General features: G+C 36.5%; 1 protein-coding gene across 2 annotated transcripts in view; it reads right to left on the bottom strand.

Moving 5' to 3' along the window:
- The window catches only part of SYT1 (synaptotagmin 1), a 260,890-nt gene that overhangs the window by 58,909 nt on the left and 181,593 nt on the right, over positions 1–20,388 (bottom strand). Inside the window, exons 5-7 of one of the 2 annotated variants that reach the window (XM_010708424.3) lie at positions 19,478–19,600; positions 17,007–17,174; positions 13,733–13,900 (exon numbers count right to left, since the gene is read on the bottom strand). In XM_010708424.3, the coding sequence (XP_010706726.1) occupies positions 13,733–13,900; positions 17,007–17,174; positions 19,478–19,600 (459 nt within the window). The remainder of the gene's footprint in view (positions 1–13,732; positions 13,901–17,006; positions 17,175–19,477; positions 19,601–20,388) is intronic. The other variant, XM_010708439.3, reaches the window with a different exon arrangement.

The raw sequence follows: 20,388 nt of genomic DNA, 5'->3' as shown, positions 1-20,388 counted from the left end.
ACCAGACAGAACAGACAGATTTAACAAATTAGTAAGTAGGAATGAGTGGCGTAACACAATGAATTCTCTATGGCTGCTGGTAAATTCTGCTGAAATCTAGCGCCTTCAGTTAAATGTGAATTCAGAGACACCATTACTGAAGATACATAATAAATTTCTATTTCTCAATCAGTGATCTGCAAGAACCACAAAGAGAACCTCACAGGAGTCTGTGGATTACCTTCATAGCCACACATCCTTTCTCCTTCCCTCTGGAAAGAACTCCCAAGACAAAATGGCCTTGCATCAGTCACAGCTATAATAAAAAATAAATGGATCCTTTTGCAGTGACATTGATGCAACCTAGTTCATTCATCTCCTGTGGACATATGCTCTCACTTCTTGCTTTCTTTTACACCATTCAGCTTTCATGTTGCCCCATTATATCCTCTGGTACATCTTCCAGCTCTCTTTCACGACCCCAAATCATAAACTCCACACAATACACCTGCTGCCTTCAAAATCTCCTGTATTCCCAATTAGACAAGAGGTGGTATATGATGTGGTTGTTTTGAAACTAGAAACCTTCTGGTTAGCAAGCAGCAGGCTAAAGAGAGCATGTAAGAACATTACACATACATAAAAGTTTCCTTAAAGAGGGCAAGAAGCTATTTCTGTTCTCATCCAGTCATTGATTTTCATTAAACAGAAGCTGCCTTATCACACATCCCAGCTTCCAGAGCAGCAAGTATTACAGTTCTGTGCCTTTATTTTCATAGGAAGAAAACTCAGACAAAAGGCAAATTCTGATGATCTGTGGCACAGCAGCCACACTGATGACCTGGAAGGGCCTGAACAGAAGGAGTCTTCAGAGGCAAGCTGAAAAGAACTGGGATTTATTAATGGGAAAACTACAGACATGAGTTAAAAGACAATGGGTGAAGTCTTAAGACAATACAGTTCTCCATCTGTAATTTATCCAGATGAAGAAGGCTTTTTGCTTCCTCCATAACGTAATTCAAATCAATGCCACCTATTACTTCTATCCACTACTTCTTTTCTACAAGCACTGGCATGATTTGAGATGTTGTTCTGTATCACTGCTTTCCCTTTGGAAAGTTTTCTTACATGACCCTATTTTTCTAATTTTTGTACTGAAGATTTTTCCAGAGCTTCTAAACTTCCAACAAATATGAGATAAAGAATACACAGCTGGAGAAGAGGCAGGCTGGAAACCCTCAGAAGCGCTCTTTCTGTAGTGCTTTCTCATTTCAGGGAAGTCCGAAGTACGTAAAATACTCTTTCAAGATGACTTCAATATTTTTGTCTTTGGATCCAACTGAAATGAAGAAACTAATGCGCACCCCACGAATTATGAGTTTGGACTTCAGTTTGGTAAAAAGTTGAGCTCCATTCAGAAATGTGTGCATTCAAATCTATTGACTTACCCTTAGCTGGCTCCTATCCACTTCTTATACCAAGCATTCAAGAATATAATTTACAAAGCTGCTGAAATATATTCAAGTTTTTGGATTAATACATACAGGTAAAAGCCTTTTTTATTACCCTGTTTCCTCTGACTACCTCACTTTGAAAAATGCACTCTCTTAACACATTCTTTAGGAAGACAAGACAGCTCATCAAAGGTCGTTGTAGCAATCAGTACCACACACTGAATTTCATTAATCTCTTCAGTAAAAAGATAGAGGTCACCACAGTCATCTACAAAAGTCTAGGTAAGAAGACTGTACTTATCATGAGATCTCTGGCTCAATGATGTTCATTTTTAATAAATCTCAAGCCACAAGGGAAATTCCAGAGGATTGGAACAGTGCTAATGTTATGCCACTCTTACTCAAAAAAAGGAAGGAAAAAAAAAAAAGAACAAAAGGCTAAATGGGATGCAGGTGGTATCTATCAGCTACTTGCCTTTTATCAAACCTAGATAAGGCAATGAAGAGCTCATAAAAGTTTGCTTTAATGATGGTTTAAATGATATGGAATATAATGAATGTGAAGTCACATAAGGAAACTGGGGCTATTTGAATAAACCCAGATTCATTCTGTGATTAGATTGCAGATTTTGCTGATGAGGGATGTCTTATTTTCAGCTAAGATTGTTTTCTTTAGATTGCCTGATATGATGCTATGTTTTTGGTTCTAGGAGAAAAACAATGTTGATAACACACTGATGTTTATAGCTGATGCTAAGCAGTGCTGTACAAAGCCAAGGCCATTTGCAGTGAGGGCCCCAAGGAGCTGGGAGGCAAAAGAATTGGGACAGCTGTCTTAAACTGGTCAAAGGGATATTCCGTACTGTATGACAAAGAATTACTATAATGGTAAATAATAATGCAATAGGTAGTTCAGAGAAAAAGTGCTAAATCACTCAGTCAGCTAAGTTAGCCAGAGCCAGTCACACAGATCACATCATATAGAGACAAAAGCAAACACTGGACATCCTAGGAAAAAGAACTTGGACTATTTCTGAATATCTACTGAATCAGGAAATATATCTTAGAGGGCAGTGTTTCCTGCTGTGATTTTAGGGTTGTAAGCTGCACGCTATGAACTGCAAATGCAATGCTATGCAAAAGAGTCAATAGTAGAAGAGAGAAGCAGCAGGTGACTTTCCTTTTCTGGCAAGATCAGCTTGAATGCTGCATACAGTTCTTGCATACATATTGTTACAAGATTTTGAGAAGTAGGAAGAATGTGAAAAATCACAACTTTTACAGGAAAACTGAAGAAAAAGCATGATCATAAGAAACATAAAAGATGAATTTCTGCTGCTTTTTTAAAAGATGACTGAAGGTGACTTGATTGCAGTATTTAAGTATATCCACAAAGAGGAAGCATCATGGATTAAATGCCTTGAATTTACTGAAGAAGGGCAATACAAATATCAAGGACTTGACGTAGAATCCAAAAATATCCATATAAGAAATAAAGTACGCATTTTAAACAGTAACTGCAGAAGCTGTTAGGGATGTCTTTCTTCATTTCCGATTTATAGGCCCTTTTAAGAGTTTTCCAGCAAAGCTGCCTATGGCAAATACTGGCCTATTGACAGCAATTGACACTGACTACAGACATTGCCAGCAAGACCTCATGCAGAATTTTCTAGTAGAATTTTCACAAAATTCTAATTATATAATACCAAAATGTGTCTTGGGAGATTGTGTTTTGATGAATTTTCAATATAACCGTGCAAGATAATACTGAAGGGGAAGTTGTCTGAGCTTTCAGGGTTTGCAGTATATGGCCATGTAGACATGACAAAATGTTATAAATTGAGAATGAGAGGGTTTCTAGCTCCTCGTTCCAAAACAAAAACCTAACTTTCTTGTTAGCTTGTTAGAAGGTTTCCTTGTGCTCTCTCTCTCCCAAAATGGCATAGAAGTAACAATTCTGCATCGCAGATGCAGCCTGTTTCCTAGATTAAATGGGATTATAGGATTTCTCTAAAATTCTTTAAAATGTTCCTTGAAGATTTAGAAGTCTGACAAACTCATCTCATTTTGAAAAACTATCCGATTTGATAGGAAATAGTACTATTTCTAAATAAAATAAAGGTATTTGAAATTACAGATTTATTTATTTATTCCCCCCCCCCCCAGAAAGAAAATGTTAATGTTAGCTAGTCTAGGCTTAGTGCAAATGAAACATAACAGATTTAAAGGCCTGTCATTCTTAGTGAGTTGTAAGAGCTCATATACTGGTGTCTTCTGGCAATAAATCCAAGCAATCACTGAACAAGTGGGTTAAAAGAATTTAAAGATCATATACCAGTGTTTATATACAAAATATTCACAGTTTTATATGTAGTGATCGTGCTTGAGGCCGATAAATAGCTGGTTTTCATGACAGGGAAGATATAAACAGGAAAGTTTCAAGGTCTTAAATTCTTACCTAATGTGACCAGTGTTTGTGCTTGCAGGAACTTTTGCCAGTTGCTGAGCACTAAAGCTGAATTCCAAGCAGGAAGCCAGTATTCTCCAGTCATTCTGGCATACATGATTGCTGCATTAAATCTAGTAGAGCTTAATTAAAAATCTGTTCTCATTTACAGTGATCATATATTAAGTAATATTAATTATTTTTGGATTTTATGTTTTTAAATATAAAAGGTGTAACTTTCAGTACAATATGTGCAATTTTTTCTTTAGGCAAATGGATAAAACTAAAATCATACAGTTCTCCATTAAAATAAAGTAAAAGTTTGGTGGCACAGACAGATATTCTGAAGAAAGACTCAAAACTTTTATGAAACTTTAATGAGATTTTAAGTGATTCAATAATTTAAAGGATATGCTTTTTTTTTTTTTTTTTTTAAAGAAACATGCTGTGGAAGAACCACAGTTTTTATTCTTTGTCACTGAATTGTAATAGTTGCAGCTATATTATATACAATAAGTACAAAAGATAAACACTCACAGAGTAGTCAAAATTAATTCAAATGACCCACCTCTCCCAGAAAACTTGCCTGTTCTAAGATGCCACAGAAAATGAATGCTTTGCCTGACTGATTAATGTGAGAGTCTGAATGAATGAAAACATTCAGCATAGTCCACAGTTATCTGATTCTGGGCTGGGCATTTAACAGAAAGGGGTCATCAGCTGCAGACTTCAGGGCATTTGCATGACAATAAACTGCTGCCAATTCTGAAGACAGAATTCCACTCATCAACAGAGATTCTTCTGTTTATTATTGATGTTACAGATGAAGAAGACAGAAAAGCAAAGGTAGAATAAATGGGCTCCAGACAACTTGAGAGGACTACCTGGAACAGTTTAAGTAATATCTAAATTTCATTAAGGATCTATTTGGGAGCTTTGCTTACCTCCATCCAAACCAGTGAGAAACTGCAGTGCCACGTTCTACACAGGTGGCAGCAAATTCAAAAGAGTAATCTTCTAGGGAGTGATTCAGGTTTGCATTTTATGACCAGGTCTGTATCTAAGAAGATTACATTTGACTCAAAGTCAGCAACAAATTGAAACAGGCACCAGGGTTCCCAAATTTAGTTGTCATTACCAGCGACAGTGGAAGCAGCAGTAACTTCTAGTTCTGTTCTGTTACAGGAGAATGCATCCAACTGATCAAGCAGCAATAACATACCACTATAAAACTATCTTTCTCACTGCTAGTTTGGAAACTCCTGCCTTTGGCACTATTTCTATAAATGTAATTGCAGATATAATCCTCAGGGAATCTATCTTGGCCTCCATGTCACTGGATTCAGTTGCAGGTAGTTCTCTTCATCTAGTGATTGACCAGCAAAAGTACACACACACTGGGTGCAGAAGCACGTGTGTGTTCAAAAAGGAGAGAAGAACTGAATTTCTTCTGCACACTGATGATTGCAGCTCAAAACAAGCTGTATTCTGCTCTGTCGTAGACAGACTCTGTATCAGTGAAGATACTCCATAGCAAACAATTCATTTTCTGGAAATGCTGCCAGTGGAAGGGACAGAACTGCTACAGTACCAATCTATCCATCTGTCAGAGTCATGCGAAATAAGAAGTCTCAGTTTAGGCAATTAAAAGCTGCTTATGAAACTTTTACAAAAGCTTTTCTAGTTCTATCCGAAAGATCAAAGAAAGATGTATTTCTGCTCCATTCTCAAGTCTACATCTTACACAGAAGCTCAGAGTGAGAAGATGATGAGAAGTGAGGGGGTGGAGTGATTCAGAGGGCTTGATCTCTGGTCAGCATTGATACTAAAAACTAACAACTCTGGGCTGTGGAAGCTAAAATGTGCAGATCAATTAGTAACTGACTCAGGTGTATAGAATGATGGCAGAAGTCAAAATAAAATACCTAAAAGAATGAGAAATCACTCAGGATTTTATGATTTTCTCCCTTTGTAAGACCAATGATTGAAAGTCTGGAGAGAGACAGAAGTAAGAGAGAAGAGAAATGGTATGATCTTCAGACAGCATTATCATTCTTGGAGTAAAATTCCTCACTATTAGAATTACAGATCACAGAGGTTAAAAAATTGAATTATATAACACCAGTATTGTAAGTGTTTATGCTCAGATAAGGTATTGAATAACATTTATATCCATCTTGTTTCCTTCCTTAAATCTTACATATGATGTACTTACCTATGAACATTCAGGAATGATAGTATTTGCTTTGATCTGTATGAGACAAAGTGAAAGACTAGCCATAATCAGCCCTTCAGAAAGAACTGTTTGTATGTGGCAGAGAGCAAGATCTTAAAAACTGGAAATGTCAGCCCTCCATTAACCTACAAGGTAAAAACGCATAATACAGAGATATTCTATGAAAAGGTTTTGCTTTTTTTTTTTCCTGCAAGTTATTATTTTGTTCAACAGCATTCTGTCCAGACTGAATTAGACAAGAGCAAGAAGAAAAGGCTTTGCTATTAAAAGGTTTATAGAAAACAATTTAAATCCTCTTGTCCTGAGTGTTTCTATAGTTGTGATGATAACATTCAAGGAATAAACTGTAGAATGCCTGAAGAAAAGAAAGATGAAAGAAGTACAGGGTTGATTGCATTAAAACCATCCAGTTATCTCAACTGGACTACATCAACACAGCAACACATCAGCCAAGGTGAACAATTTCTTTAGCCTTTGGGAGAAGGCTGAGTTTTATTATATCACCAAACAGGAAACTGTAGGAATGAGTTACTGCTCTGTGTTATCGATTTAGCCTAGAAATAAAACCTAGAAAAAAATCCTAAATTCATGTTCTCTGCCTCTTAAACATATTAACATAAAACCAGTAAAAGCCCAATACTACCAAACTGAAAATACTTTATTGTCTTAGATTTTTAACAATGATTTCTCTAAAATAAGGGCATTTTTTGCTAATTCCTGTCACAGCACACAGTGCTTCAAATGCTAGTTAAACTCATTATTAAACTAAACCAAAACACAACAGACTCTGAAAAGAGGTTAAATGGTTTTTATGGTAATCCCTGACATGGTCTAAATTGGTGTTTAGAGAGACCTGATGAAAAAAATGAAGAAGATGACTAATCCTTTTATTTCTCAGATTGCTATTCCTAAATCTTTGTCTTTTAACCTTTTCAAAAATACATTTGATGCCTTTGGAAACCAAGATCCCTTAGTTTGAAGTGGGCACAACAGCCAGAGGGCAGTGTCCCAAATTAGCCCTCAACCTTTTTCTGAAAAAGCTGCCATCTTGTTGAGAACTGTCTTGGGACGTATGTATATAAATTGCTGTGAAAGTAATGCCTCCCATATATTTCCATGGAAACTACAACAGATACAATGAGCACAACAGCACATTTTGATTGAGTGAATTCTCAACTACAAAACAATGTTTTTCAACACATTCACCTCCACTAGCTATGCACTTTTGCCAGTGATGAAAAAGAGCCTGCACACTGCACTCCTAAAAATCTGCACCAGTGGAGGTGACCCACTGTTGCCATTGCTGAAATGCACTACACACTACCTCACTGTGCTCACATCCACCATTTGGTCTCCATAAACATTCATCAAGCGTTAGTGAATGTCAATAGGTACCATTTTTTCTGCATGAAGGAATTCATTGATATTCTTTGCTCCATATTCACTTCCATGTCAGATGCCATTCTGTCAGACTGCCCCTCTGCTGCCATCTGTCACACAGCAATAAAATATAACGGAATATTGGTGGGAAGGTTCCAGCTCTCCTGCTATACCATCAGCATCTGCCTCTGATGTTGTGGGCCAACATAATAAAGCAGGAGGCATTATTTTCAGAGCAGCCCTTGTAGAATATCAAATATCATTAATATGTAAGGAAGAAAAACATTTTAATTTTTAATATTTTTCTTAAAATATATATATAAAAAAAGAAACAAAGTCATAAAACTAGAGGGATATTTAACCTTTTTTGTGAAACTAACCCATCTGGCTGGTTCAATGGCTGCAACTCTTAGAGAGCTCTCAAGTTGTTCATCAGAGATTTTTGATGAAATTTTACTCTTCCTGTGTGCCATCCTTGACAATTACTGTTAAAAATGTGCTTACTGCCAAAAAGCAATGGCATGAATAAGGTGTGACTGTGAAGTGAAGGATTGTGGAAGTCTGGTAAAGAGACATGATCAGATTTTTGAGTTGAATATCTGATTGTAACTCTCTATTTGAAAATTTGCATGTAATATATTTTTTGAATATATTTATTATTGAAAATGGTGTCTCAAAGATAAATCAGTGAATTTTGAAATCTATTCTCAAACTCCTTTATCAAAATGGAAAGCATGCCTGTATATTCTTTGCTGTTCAGAGCACAGCGTTTAGCCAATGTATCAAAATACATGCAATTATTTGCTGAGCTGGGCTACATGTGAACCACAAGCTATGGCTTGAACATGCCCAATTTACAGCATGTTGTGTGGCCCTTTTATGCCAATCAGTAGATTCTGAACACATGCTTATAGTCCCTCCCAGATTACAGTTGTATGACTGGGTGTCCCAGCAATTTTTGTCTGAATTCCCTGGCATTCCTTCTTCAGCTTCAGTCCAAAACATCTCTTCATGCCCTAGGGCCTTTCACTTAGAATATACTTCAATCCATGCAAATGACAGATACATCAACGGGCTGAATGAATCACCTGCAGCTACATAGCAGAATGCTTCCAGCATCTAAGCCACATAGATTTTGCTTCAGCCTTTGTAAAAAGAATTCTTTTGTTGATTTTGATCCCTCTTAATATCTTTCTCAAGAGCCTATTAAAAGGCTGTCCAGAATCTTGCTTTCCAAATGCCGCTTTGTGTTTAACATCCAAGTCCAGTGCTTTCAAACTCCTTGGTTGGTCCACTCTTTCTCCTCCATTATACATTTAAAAATATCCTATACTCAAGCAATTTAAAAAACCCCAAAAACAATAACATGAAGATGTAGAGTTGGGGAGTTGTCCACTGTTCCTTCCTTTGACTTTGTAGCTTACTGCAACGTCATTAGGAATGTATCTTGTCTCAAATCATTTTTTTTGGTGTATGGATTATTACAAGATGGACAGCAGCAAGTGTAGGATACATTTTGTCAGCAGTTTAACCTCAAGATGCTTTTCCATGCTTGAAAATCAAATGCTAATAAGCACATTTCTGACAATCATGCCATGGAAGTTTTTCTGATCTGAGAGAGAACGTATCCTGAATCAATGGGCACCAGCAACAGGCAGAACATAACACTATCACAAAACTTCTGCTTCTTATATTCCACCCTCTGAATTTGAATTTAATTTCTATAGAGCCAGAAAGTCTGAGGTGAATCCCTTTTGATTTCAGGTAAGCTAATTCTTTTTGTTATAAAAAAACCTCCAAAGTTAGGTGCCTTTTCCAGAGAGAGAGTAAAGAAACACGATACTCAACAAATGTATACAGTGGGGTTGTCAGCAGTTTGAACACGGAAGGTGATAAAAGAAATGCAGAATTCTAATAGCCTGAAACAGTTCCACAGCTGCTCTACTTAAGTCATGTGGTTTTACCTATAAAATCATAGCATTTCAGCATCTTCAATGTAAAGATGAAAAAAGAGCTAATTAACTACTGAACAATTTCACATCAGGCTTGCTTATTCTCAAACTTAAGCCCATTTCTCTCATATTAAGATCCTCTGTTTTGTTCTGTCTCTCTAAAAAATTCAGTTCCTCTTTAGGGCAGACATTGCACTTGTTGTATGCTTAACATTGTGCAATTACTGCATGTAATTCTGCCACAAAATTTGAAAATTAAAAAATCTTAAATGTAATATTTTAAATTTAACATTTTAAAGTTGGAGTGAATTTGAGAAAACTTGAGCACCATACAGAAAACAAAGCACCAAATATAGTATGCTGCTAAATAAAGGAGACCTCTCATTTTAAAATTTGTCTGACACTCTGACAGCATCTTCATAGTGATAATGATACTTCCTTTTGTGAAGCATTATGATATCTGCAAAGCTGTACAAGAGCTAAGTGTTATTATTAGAGATTGGAAAAGGCCTATTAGATCTTCTATCCATCTCTGATATAACAGAAAATGACAGTGATTTGCTGCATTGATTTGACAGTGACATTTGTAAAAAAGTCCTTTCCTCTTAACTCTCTGCAAGTTTCAGTGCTCAGGATTCACTAACCTAGCCAGCTTACTAGTTTTGTCAGTCTTCAACTTCTATGAAGCTTAACAAAAAATGAAATAAACATGCCCATTTCAGGCCCTCTTTTCCATCTCTTTCTTTCCATCTCCTTCTTTTACTTTTCAAGGAGGACAATCCACACGAATAGTGCAACTGTCAAGATTCACAGAAGTGGTATTCCACTCCCTAACTGCAGATTGCCTCCATCTTACCCATCTTCAAGGCAGTACTGTAGCATCTCTCTGACTGGGATTGTATATCACATAGGAGAGAAGCTGTTGCCCACCTTACTGGTGTTTTCCAGCAGATTTCCACCTCAGAAGCCACATACAAAACATTCCCATTACAGTCCACTGTGAAACAAATCACAGAATCACAGAATCACAGAATGGCCAGAGTTGGAAGGGACCTCAAGGATCATGAATCTCCAACCCCCCTGCCACATGCAGGGCCACCAACCTCCCCATTTAATACTAGAGCAGGCTGCCCAGGGCCCCATCCAATCTTGCCTTGAACACCTCCGGGGACAGGGCATCCGCAACTTCTCTGGGCAGCCTGTTCCAGCACCTCACCACTCTCTCTGTAAAGAACTTCCCCCTGACATCCAACCTAAATCTTCCCTCCCAAATGATCAAGTGATCGATCTGCAGTGGGTTCCTTGTCAGGTAATGCATGGAGTGACATGATGGCAGTCATTAGAGGTCTACAGAAGTCTTGACAGTAGATAGTGTCAGTTTGACGATCTTTATCTTCATGGAAGGAGGCTCTGTTTCTCAACTGCTTTCAAAAGAAAGAGTTGTTTCCGTTCTTCCTTCCCCCACTTACCAAAATTTCTTTGAATGTTTGCTACAACAGGTTTTCAATTGAAGTACCAATATAACAAAAATGGCTGAAGCAAAATCAGTTGAAGTATGGGAGAGATGACTCTCAGTGTGAATCATACTGCGGTGAGCAAAGATGAGGTCTGTCTGGCCTTCTGTACTGGAGTGATAACTGACACTAGGTGCAGTCTGTACTCAGATAAAGTTAATGGTAATGACATCTGGTAGATGACACAGAGGAGAGAACTCCTGTCATCTGTTTCTTTAATGCTCTGTGCCCGAACCATTATATGTCAGACTTGGTAGAAGTGACTAATCTTTCAGTATCTACCACTCTTCCCTCCCATGCTCTCAGATGCAGGAGACTGAAGGACTACTAGATAAATCACTATCATATATATTCACAAAGCCCTCTCTCAGCCATAACAAATACTTACATGAAGTCTTGTACCTTCCAAGTGCTTCACCAACACAAATATATTAATAAGACCTTTTCCAGAAGAGAAGGGAGTAGCAGAGAGATGGCATTCAAATGGCTGGGCTTTGAGAAATAGAGCTTCAAATATTTCATTAAACCTTCATCCTCTGCCATCAATTTCAAGCCCATTTAGAAAAAAATGGAAAGTACCGTGGAACTTTACGAGCAAATAGAGAAGTAACAGCTTGTAAAATGATTTTGCCCTTTGTGATTACAGAGTTAATTAAATTGTGTTTTCTATGGTGTCAACAACTGAATTCTATATCAAGTGAAATGAAAATAAGATTTTTATACTCCATTTGACTGATGCCACCTATATGGCTTTTTCAAGGTGACTGGTGGCATTTGCCACTGATGTGCTTTGGCAAAACTCTTGTTTTGGCATCATAATCAGGATATTAAGGATATTTTGGTATCTGATACTTAATTGCCAACATATTTAGAATTCTAATTAGCAGTAGCTTGTTAAGAACTGACAAACCTACCTAAATATTGTAAGGACAAAAAAGGAAATAGATCATGTTACTCTTCAAATAATGCAGATTACATATACATGCACTTTTCAGGTATGAATTCATTATGCAACTATAAAATCTGGAATAGTCCACAAAAGATTTTTTTTGTGGCAATAGAATTTCATTTATTACATGATTTTGGATGAACTCCAGTTGCTTAGGGTTTTAATTCAATTTGTATCATGTTTTCTTACAATCAGTTAGCTAGGCTGCCATATGATCACCAAGATACATGCATGTTTCAGTTGCTACATGTCTGCCCTATGTAAATCATATTAGTCTTTGTATGTGTAGTACTGTATTTGATAATTCTGAAGCTAGAGTACTGCTTGGTCACAGCTATATCTGCTATGAATTCTGAAATGTCTGCTGTGTCAACCAATAACAGGTTATATAAATAAAAGGATCTCTCTCAGCCCTGTCACTTGCTAATCACTGCATAAAATCTATCAGAATTTGCTTGGGATCTTTACTGCTGAGCAAAGAGGCTGGAACTTTGAATGTAGTGAGGTACTTGGCAATAGTCAAATATGGAAATATGAATGACATTTCCTGTGAAATACAGCTCCTCAAACCACTGACAGATGTAACCCTCTTGGTTCTTGCTGGAAATTTCTTTTCCAAATTGCTATTTCATCTTTATCTCTAAAATTGGAAGAAAAACATCCCATAGCATGGTTACCAATGTCACATGTAATAAGGGAGCCACACATTGTCACAATGAAATAATGTCATGCAGAATAGTCTCAATGTAACTCTGACTTTAAATCAGTGAGCAGTAGAAGAAATCCATTTGAAAATACTGTCCTTAAAAGCAAACACTCAAAATGGCAAGACTGAAATCTACCACTTTTGAAATTCTGAGAAGGCAACATGATACAACATTTACTCAGTTTTCCTTAACTTATAGTCTTAATTCAATATTCAGTTTTTTTGTCACTTGTATTACAGTAAGATTTCATTCAGATATTGTCCTTTCAATTACAGAAACTATGGTTTTAATCCAGAGCAGCTTGTTAGCTACATCAGACAATGAGGAACTCAGATTCAGATTCCTTCTTCTCTCATCAGAGAATTGAAGCATGCTGTGCACTCTTATTACTAAGAGTGGGCAACCAAAACAAAAAATAACGAAAAACTGAGTACAAAATAGTCTTATAATAAGTAAAAAAGACGGATGTGCCAGTATGACAAACCTCACAGAACACACAATGTATTGGTGAAATATTTCCAAAAAGTGTCTTGTGTACATGCTGGACTACACCTATTAAATAATGGATGTACTATATGTGGGCACAGAGAGGAAAGAAATAAAAGGTGATTAATATTTGAGTGAGATGCCATAACTTTCAAGGTCTTTGTTAAATCCACAATTCTACTGAGTGGAAATTATTGCATAGCAGTTCAATAAAATTTTATATCATTTAAATGAAAACCTACCATTACTTTCATGCACAGTAAGATGCTTTGAGATGAAAACATTCAGAATTTAGGGCAACAAAAAAGCCTAAATGCAATTATTCTTATAATTAAAATACAAATTCCATGTACCAGAAATGCAACAATCTAAGAAAAAGTCAAACTCATAAAAACTTCCCTTAATATGCAGCAGAAGAATCAGAAAGATTGAAAATAGGATTAGCAAAGGAGAATGCATCTTTTCAGTGAGTATTGGAAAAGATACTTATCAAAATTTATCAGGTGAAGTCTGAGAAATGCTGATAACAGATGGGAACTGTCTTGGCAAAAATAATGTTGCTAGTTTGAATGTTTCTCCAGCTGAGAATAAAAGTGTCCTGAAAAAAAGAAGCAGATAATTTTTATTACCTCCTCTTTCTCTGCGCTTTGCAAGTCCCTCCACTCCTCAGTCACATGGCCAAAGTCCACTGTGTTCATTGCAACCTTATATTCCCCAATAATATCATGTTTGGAGAAGCGATCAAAATCATAAACTGCCATCACTAAAGTTTTTCCACCCAGCTCGGAGTACGGCACCTGTAAAGAAGAGAAAATGACAAACTCAGTATCTCTGACAATAAAGATCAGTTCACAACAATGCAAATCTATTTCTTTAGTTTATCAGCTGTCATCTCAGGTAAATTGAAAAGCAGAGAAAATTATGAGGTGTATTTGTTTCAGAGTCACCACATGCAGTATTTTTCGAGACCAGACTATGGCACTCAATAGAACAATGTGGCAGCTCACTCATCACTCTACAGGGTTTTCTCCTTCTACTTCAAATTATATTATGGGTGATGAAACTGAAACAGGAAGCCCAATTATTTGCACTGAAGACGCACAAACTTTTCACACAATGGTGTCTTTTCCCCTATAAATCAACTGTCATCACTCAGAAATGGGTAGTTCCCAAACTGATGAAAAAACAGAACTGGCTTGCTGTATCTGACACAAAGTAATTAGACACTAAATAGTTTTCTTATGGCACACTACCTGTTACTTACCACAGCATATTTTTCATTATGATCCCTTTCACTCTGCAGACACTAAGGTACCTATAAGTCACATTGCACAGTTAGAAACTGTGTGCCAGTAGGCCAATTTCTGTCTAATTCTCCAGCTTTTCTGATGTGTTTCAGACAGATGCTGTGGGTTTGGACGCTTATGAGTCACATTTTAAATATTCAGATGAAGATGTGCAGTTCAGGTAAGCTATACTTGAGTGGCTGTCTAGAAAACTCTAATTTAGGAATTGTTTGCACTTAACATTGAACTCTTGGTCAATTTGAACATATTCTGCAAGTATAAATGGTTTCCATGGGCTTCAGTAAACAATCCTCTGTTAATTGTCTATATGAAAAGAGAGCCAAAAGCATAGCACTGTCACTGGCCTTGTTAACTTTGTATGTTCTGGTCTGTTTAAACCATAGGATTGCTGTCTTTTGTTGTTTGTTTGGCTTCCACTTGTTCTTTAAAATACTACCTAATAACACGAGTAGCTTATTTTTTTCCTGACATTTAAGAACCTTTTCAAGTTGAGAGCCAGCTCCAGCTTCCATTACTGAGTACAGTAATTTCAGTGGGTACAGGGTGGGTGCACTGTAGTAAAAGTACACAAATACTACTGCAAAAGCTGTTTTGATTCTGCAAATTATTTATAACTTCTAAAAAGCTATAGAAGGTAAATGTATGTGGAAGGCAAAATTCTGGAAAATTTCACTTTTATTTTTATGCAGCATCAAAAACAGAAGAGAAATGTTCTACAGCTCCCTTCTCCATCAGTTTACAATTGCACCTAATGGATCCTGGTCATTTGGAATGCAGGAGAAGGCTACATTTACTGCTGTGTATTTTTTATCATTAACTTGACCTCAAAAAAGCTTATTTTAGCTACCTTCATTCTTAAAGAAGATCTAGTAGCAGTGCTTCCCCCGTTCATTATCTCTACAGCAGCCTTAGCCCACAGCTTTGTTCAGGACAACCAAGGATGCTCCCAGCTCTTGTAAAGGATTGCTCCTGCTCCCTGCCTTGTGCTCTGCTCAGAGAGACTCAGCTCTGAGTGCAGGTGAGACCTTGCTAAAAGACACATAGAAAAGCCTTCTTCCATCACAGACATGTCATCCTCCCAGACAGGAACCTTGTTCCTGCCTTGAGTCTGATGCAGGAACCTTTCTGTGGGATCATTTAATCACCTTCGTGGAACTGAGGAGGAATACTTCTGGTACAGTCCAGCTTGGATTTCTGCTTCCTTTCAGCAGCTCAATGCATGTATATACTTAATACTACTGCAGCCTGGTGAATGCTGCACCCTTTAAGTGTGATACCATTGGTAGTTCCCAGGGAAATTACTTATTAAAGTTTAACACTATTTAAATGGTCACTTATTTTGTTTTACTGTAGTCCCAGTACAGTGATAGTACCTGGCATGCTCCATGAGTTTTCTCTCCAGTACAGACCACATTACACAGGGAATGATCAGTACCATATTGATAAGCACTTAAACACTTCTGTCATGTCTTGCTTGGAAAACAAACAAACATTTATTCTGTAGAATAAAATTTGCATGTTATGATGTGACTTAAAACAAGTGGACATTATAGTCCAAGAGTGGATGCTCTGATTTATATTTTGCGTCTTCATTTTAGATGACAGCGTTATTGATTCTTTCTTTTCTTTTGTGAGCTGCACAGGAATCTGTAATTTATAACACTGTTTTCTTTTAAATAGTCTCTTAGGAAAGCTCAAGAAAAAAATAACTCCCCAAAAAAGATTATTTTTATGAACATCTTCAAGGGAAAACATAAGCTTATATATGCAGTAGTAGTTCTGGCCTCCAGGGATATCTTTCTCATTGAATGATTACATAGCCTGAGTCTTTCACTGTTCCTGTTTTCAATCTGTGGCTGTCGTTATAAGATAGAAAGGCCTCCAGTAACAGCAGAGGAATGTATATTAGGAGAAGCCCTTAGAAACATACTGAATAGTATTCCTTTATTTCATTTAACTGGAGTATAGGTATGGCTACAGTTTTAGAAAGACACAATTGAGGGGAACGATTGGAACAACTTAAACATTACAATGTAGGGGTGTTAGCTACATTTATTTAATACATGTATTATTAAGCCAAGACGTGATTTCTATTCACATGTAAAGTAGCATGGTAAAGAATAGCTATGGCAAAGTCTAGTAAGATTTATCTGCCATATATTCCTTCATTCATTTACCTTCCTTGAGTTTTAATTTATTTTTGCGGCAAAAAGAAATGGTATACTGAAATTCATAAATCAGGCTACAGAGATATTTAAAGCAAATGCTGGTTTAATGAAATTCCCTGACATTTGTCGAAGTGGCACTGTTTTTCTACTATCTTGTAAGTTTCATCCAGTCATAAAATATGGATCAGATTGTCATAAATCAGGATAACTGAAATGCCTAAAATCAAACTGTGCATTTCACTCTTGCTGAGATCTGTCCTTCTGTTACATCATTTTCATGATAAGATTGAACTTCAGAGGAAAAACAGGGAAAATCACTATGCTATGCTGCAGTTGCCAATTATCTAGGTTATCTAACTTAGTAGTCCAGCATGAGATACATAGTGGGTAAATAAAAATATTTCAATAATTATATATAAAAATAGTACCTTGAATGTAAATTGCTCATTGAAAACAGGGTTAAGAGTCTTCCTGTGGACTTTTGTTTCATATTTCTTCTTCTTATCAGGCAGCAGGAACACTTTCACATAGGGATCAGATGTACCACCCATATCTAATGCAGGCAGCTCAGCTGCTTGAATAATTCCAACCAGAAGCTGAAAAGACAGAAAAAGAGTAAAATGAAATTTCAAAGAGATGTTTATTAAAAAAAAACCAAACAACTAAAAAAAATCACCCTGTAACAGAGAAGTACACATCCACACTCTATTTCTGGGCTATGAAAAACAGTTCCCCCCCGACCTTCAAGGAAGGCAAACGAAGCAACACTACAGACTTTTGAAAACCAATTATGGCAGATGCAGACAGTACAAAAGCTGTTTTTAAGCAGCAAAGAGGTTTTCAAAGGGCAGCTGATTACAGATAAATACAGACTTCATCTTTTTAAAGACTGCAATCAAATAACTTTCAATTGCTACTGCCTCTTATGCATTATTTTTCTACGCTGGGCACCATGAATAGAAATCACATTATTAAACAATCAAGAATGCCTAATTTTGACTACAGAATTTGTGTTCTAAATCACCAACACTTAACCTTTCCCCTCAAAACATAGAAAGGTAATATATCAAAAGCAGACTTAAGGTAGAGCTTAACTGAAAACAAATGGGTCTTGCAGTCTTCCTTATATTTAATTTCTCTTGCTGTGTATATAGGTTGATTTAGGCAGTAATCTAGGGACAATACTTTCAAAATGAAATCCCATGAAAACTAACCATTGTTAACTGTGTCCTAATGACAATTCTTAATCTCACTGTAAGATAGAGAAGTTAGTATCTTAAATCTCTTAACACATTTTTAAAATAGGATTGAAGCACATTTGAAACATGTAAATGCCACAGCCATTTTTTAGTGTAACAGATGAAGTCATGACATGTTGTCTAGACATCCCAGCCTACACTAGGCTGCATAAGAATAATGAAGTGAAGAGTAAGAAAATACTTTTCATTCTTATTTCATGGACGTGAAACTAAAGTAAGTATTCAAGTGACTCTTCAAGGTCAACAGAGAGACAAGTAATCAGGAGCTGGGAGAATACTTTCTTCTATATCAGTTCTTCAGTCACAACATATTGGCCCCTCTCATGGATGAACTGCTTAAAATTGGAAACAGAAGATCTAACAAATGGAATAAAGAACATTACAGCCAAACAAGGAAAGCAACTCCTGGCTTCTGGGAGATTCCTCAAAGCTGGACTTATTTTTTCTAGTTTTAAATCCACTGTGTGGCCTGCATGATTTCCGAAGTATGGACCTCAAGAGATCATTTAATTTAGTAGAGATTTAGTAATTTAGTAGAGAACCTTTCCTCTTCTCTCACATTCTTATTCTAGATGCACATTTCATAAATACATGGATAGGTTCAGGATCAACATACATAAGTTTTTTAAATCAAAGAGTGAAAAACAAATCTATGGTATGTAGTTAACAGATTGGAAAAGCAATTCAATTCCCTACTAAAATCTGTCTCTCTAAAACAGAGTCAACGTGCTCTAGGAAGTATGTTAATTATCTTGTCTTCAGTTTTAACCCTGCAACAAATTAATAACCTCAATCTTGGTCTTCAGTTTCAAGCAATACCAAACCTATACCGTTCTCTCTAGGAATTTAAATCACCTTTTCCACTCTTCTAATCATCTATCCTCCAATAAATTCCAAAGTGAGCATGTTTTAGAATAGCAAAATAAAACAGGAATCCACACCTCAAGAATTTACTGTGTTAAATACTACGTGCACGCATGGATTTGTATCTTCCCTATTGCGTATCCTTTCATAAAATACAGTTCTCAAAATCAGCTCTTGACTGGAGATTCTTCCTGTTCAACTTTACCGTTCTGTGAGGGACAGAACTTTTTATTTGCTTTTCAGTTCCTAACAAAATTTGCTTTATCAAAAAGGTGTGCTTTCATGGAGAACAACAGAATTTGAGATAACAAGTTAATAAGGCAAAATGACCATGAAGCAGTGAGAGAAAGCTACTTCTGGTAATTTTATGAACTTGTTAAAACATCTACCGATGAACAAATTGGGACAATTACTTTTATGCCCCTTTCTTTTTCCTCCCATCTTTTGTTTGCTTATGTTTTAAATACCCAGAGGCAGAAGCTCTCTTTTGCTGTTCACCTGTAATCTTCATAGTATAATGTAGCTTGATATTGACTGGTGACACTTTAATACAATATTAATAATAATTAGATGAAACTGTTCTCAATTTTGATTAAAATTATGAATTCAGAGTACGCTGAACGCTAATTTTGTAGTACTTCTATCATGCATCTTCAGTCTTGCATTCTTCTTTTACTCAGTAAGGATTTCAGAAAATTCTACTGTACCTACAGGTATAAGATCATTCTCCCCTTGCATACAGACAACTGAAATGTTACAGGTTGGTTGTTTCAAACCTGATTGTTCTGGAAGTCATAATCCAAAGAATATTGGATTTTCCCTAGTTTCTCCACTTCTTTCGGCTCTTCTTTCTCTTCCCCGTCAGTCAGCCCAGTCTCAGCATCATCATCCTTGAGAGCCTAGAAAGAAGGAATGTAGAACTAATAAATAAAGTTAACTCCTAAGCACTAGTTTAAATCAGACAAATTTTGAAGCCGTTAAAAGCAAGCATGATGGCCGAAATCCAAATGTGCAGTTTACATATATACGTTTATACTATTTAGGTTGCTCAATATGTAGTAAATCAGCAAGCAAGCAATGCAAGTAGGAAGAAAGCTTCTCGGAATATTACAAGCAACAACTGTCATAAAACCTGAAAGTAGAAAGAAAATATCAGCTTCATACCAAAGAATTGTTCTGGGCTCACACCGTCTCTTAAAGAGGCACAAGGAGGCAAACATGCTATTAAATAAGCAAAGTCACGCATTCATTCAACTTAAGGATATCTTGGCAGTGTGAAACCTGATTGTGCATGCTGTGAATCACTTGCAATTGGCAATGCGCTTCTGTAGGATTACTATGATAAAGAGCATGTGTTGTGGATGAGTTCTTCCTACAATCATATGCCAAACATTTTTCATGTTCATTTAGAATGAATATGGAAGCAAAGGTATCACCATGCCATTAGCAAATGCATGTTTCTCCTTTTCCCTCCCTCCCGAGACCAGTTTCCTTTTTATTCATTCTTCCTGTAAAGCATAGCTGAACCAAATTGATTGAAAACTGATTGTAGTTTGCTTGGAAAAAATAAAAATAAAAAAATACCAAACTGCTTACAGTTTTGACTATTACATAAAACCTGCTATTTTCAAAAGGAGGCAGCAGTTACACAGTGAAAATACTAAATAATGTCATCTTTTTTTTTTTT

This window comes from Meleagris gallopavo, chromosome 1 (assembly GCF_000146605.3).
Source record: "Meleagris gallopavo isolate NT-WF06-2002-E0010 breed Aviagen turkey brand Nicholas breeding stock chromosome 1, Turkey_5.1, whole genome shotgun sequence".
Taxonomy (NCBI): Eukaryota; Metazoa; Chordata; class Aves; order Galliformes; family Phasianidae; genus Meleagris; species Meleagris gallopavo.
The sequence above is the reverse complement of the archived record's forward strand: the minus strand, read 5'-3'. Positions and strand labels throughout refer to the sequence as shown.